This window comes from Drosophila obscura, unplaced genomic scaffold (assembly GCF_018151105.1).
Source record: "Drosophila obscura isolate BZ-5 IFL unplaced genomic scaffold, ASM1815110v1 contig_206, whole genome shotgun sequence".
Classification (NCBI taxonomy): Eukaryota; Metazoa; Arthropoda; class Insecta; order Diptera; family Drosophilidae; genus Drosophila; species Drosophila obscura.
This window is the reverse complement of record NW_024542797.1, coordinates 5,871-8,032: the sequence shown is the minus strand read 5'-3', so window position 1 is coordinate 8,032 and position 2,162 is coordinate 5,871. Positions and strand designations below refer to the sequence as shown.

The 2,162-nt window shown below is 42.6% G+C and overlaps 1 protein-coding gene across 1 annotated transcript; it reads left to right on the top strand.

Annotated features, from left to right (window-relative positions):
• Window positions 1–412, top strand: LOC121404480 (zinc finger CCHC domain-containing protein 13-like). The gene is made up of 2 exons (XM_041594018.1): window positions 1–248; window positions 319–412. The coding sequence occupies exons 1-2, from the start codon at window positions 51–53 to the stop codon at window positions 346–348; spliced, it is 228 nt and encodes a 75-aa protein (XP_041449952.1). The 5' UTR covers window positions 1–50; the 3' UTR covers window positions 349–412.
• Window positions 413–2,162: the final 1,750 nt, after the last annotated feature.

Here is a 2,162-nt window from a genome sequence, read left to right as displayed (position 1 = left end):
TGCAGTGTTTCGTCGCGCCGTATCAGCTGCTGAGGGCTTTCGAGAAAGTCATGCTGCCGAAGAAGTACACGCCACCAGGAGCAAGGAGCATCTCGGGAGAGTCTTCGTCACTGGTCCGCTGCTATAACTGCAACTCGTTGGGCCACATGGCAGTGGATTGTCGCAAGCCCAAGCGTGAAAGAGGAGCATGCTACGGATGCGGCAGCATGAACCACCAGATAGCACATTGCGGTGAACGGAAAGATAAGGTACAGAACGAATACATCCGTAAATTTAACATATTCATTAAGAATTTTAGTAATAAATGTTTTGTCTTAGACTGCCTCATCGACTCAGGGAGCCCAATAAGTTTTGTGAAGATCTCGTGCCTCTCAAATGGACACAATATTAATCAAGTAGATTTAAGTTCATATCACAACCAAGAAACCAAAATTAATGCGACAGAAGGCCGAGAAGGCGAGTTAAGTTCATGTAATTCACAGTATGGCAATGAAACGAAGAAGCCTACATTTGTTATTAATAAAAATACGAGCCACACATACGTTGGTCTTAACAACAGTAGACTTCGTGTTTTCGGACAAGTTTCCGGTTTTGTAATTTTTAATGAAGAACAAATTAACTTTGAACTATTAGTAGTGGCAAACGAGTCGATGGGCCATGAGGCTGTATTAGGTAGAGATTTTATGAGATTATGTAAATTTAAGATTGTAAGTGACATTTGCAAGGAAAATGAGAGTGGGGAAGAGAACGTTGGCAAAGCTGAAAATGACGATTACGAAGAAGAGGAGTGTGAAACGGAAGACGAAGAAGAAGAGAGAAATGAGTGGTTAGGGAAGAATGAGTGTGAAAGAGAAAATGAGTGTTTAGAGGAAGACGAGTGCGAAGAGAAAAATGAGTGTGAAAGAGAAAACGAGCGTTTAGAAGAAGAGTGTGTAATACATAGTGAGTGGTTAGAAGAAAGTGAGTGTGAAGTAGAGAACGAGTATAAAGGAGAAGAAGAAGGTAAAGCAGAAGACGAGTACGTAGGAGAAAATGAAGGGGAAGGAGAAAACGAGTCTTTCGGAGGGAAAGATGGTGCAGCAGGGGGGCGGTTGAAAGACATTGATACATGCGAGAACATCCGGGTCAACTTTTGCGATCTGCCGCACGAATATCCCGCCGTAAAGCACGAGTGTGACCTGAAAGTAGGTACAGACTGTAGCCAGGAACTAGTAGAAAGGCTGATGAAACTGTTCAGAACGGACTATGTGGACGCAATCAGACCAGATTTACCGGAAACAAAGTGGGAGATGAAATTAAGTTTCGAACACGAAAAGCCGTTCCATTGTCCCCCCAGAAGGCTGTCGTATAGCGAAAAGGCGCAAGTTCAAAAGATGTTAGACGAGTACACAGAGAAAGGCTACATCAGAGCCAGCGAGTCGGAATATGTCTCGCCCATAGTACTAATAAAAAAGAAATCAGGAGAGTTAAGGTTATGCGTCGATTATCGCACACTCAATAAGGGGATGATAAAAGACAACTACCCGACTCCATTGATAGACGACCTGTTGGATAAACTGGCAGAAAAAAGACTGTTCACTAAATTAGACTTGAAAAACGGGTATTTCCACGTTTTCATGCACAACGACTCAGTCAAATATACCTCTTTCACGACGCCGATGGGACAATACGAGTGGTTAAGGATGCCATTTGGACTGCGCAACGCATCCGCGGTTTTTCAAAGGTTCACTAACAAGATTTTCGCCGACATGGTAAAAGAAGACAAAGTGATAATATACATGGATGACATAATGATAGCGACAAAAGATAGTGACAGTCACATGGAAATTCTACAGGAAGTGATGAAACGGTTGATAGCAAACAAACTCGAGCTGAGGTTAGATAAATGCGAATTTTTGCAGTCAGAAGTCAAGTACCTGGGTTATTCTATTTCTGGTAACGGGATTAAACCGGACTCCAGAGGATTACAGGCAGTGAAAGAGTTCCCAGTTCCAATGAAAACGAACGAAGTACAAAGTTTCTTAGGGCTATGTTCTTACTTCAGGCGGTTTGTGAAGGATTTTTCGACGAAAGCCAAGCCTCTTTATGATCTCGTCAAAAAAGACAGAAAGTTTGAGTTCGGAGCCACAGAATTAGAGTGTTTCGAGCAGCTAAAGAATAAC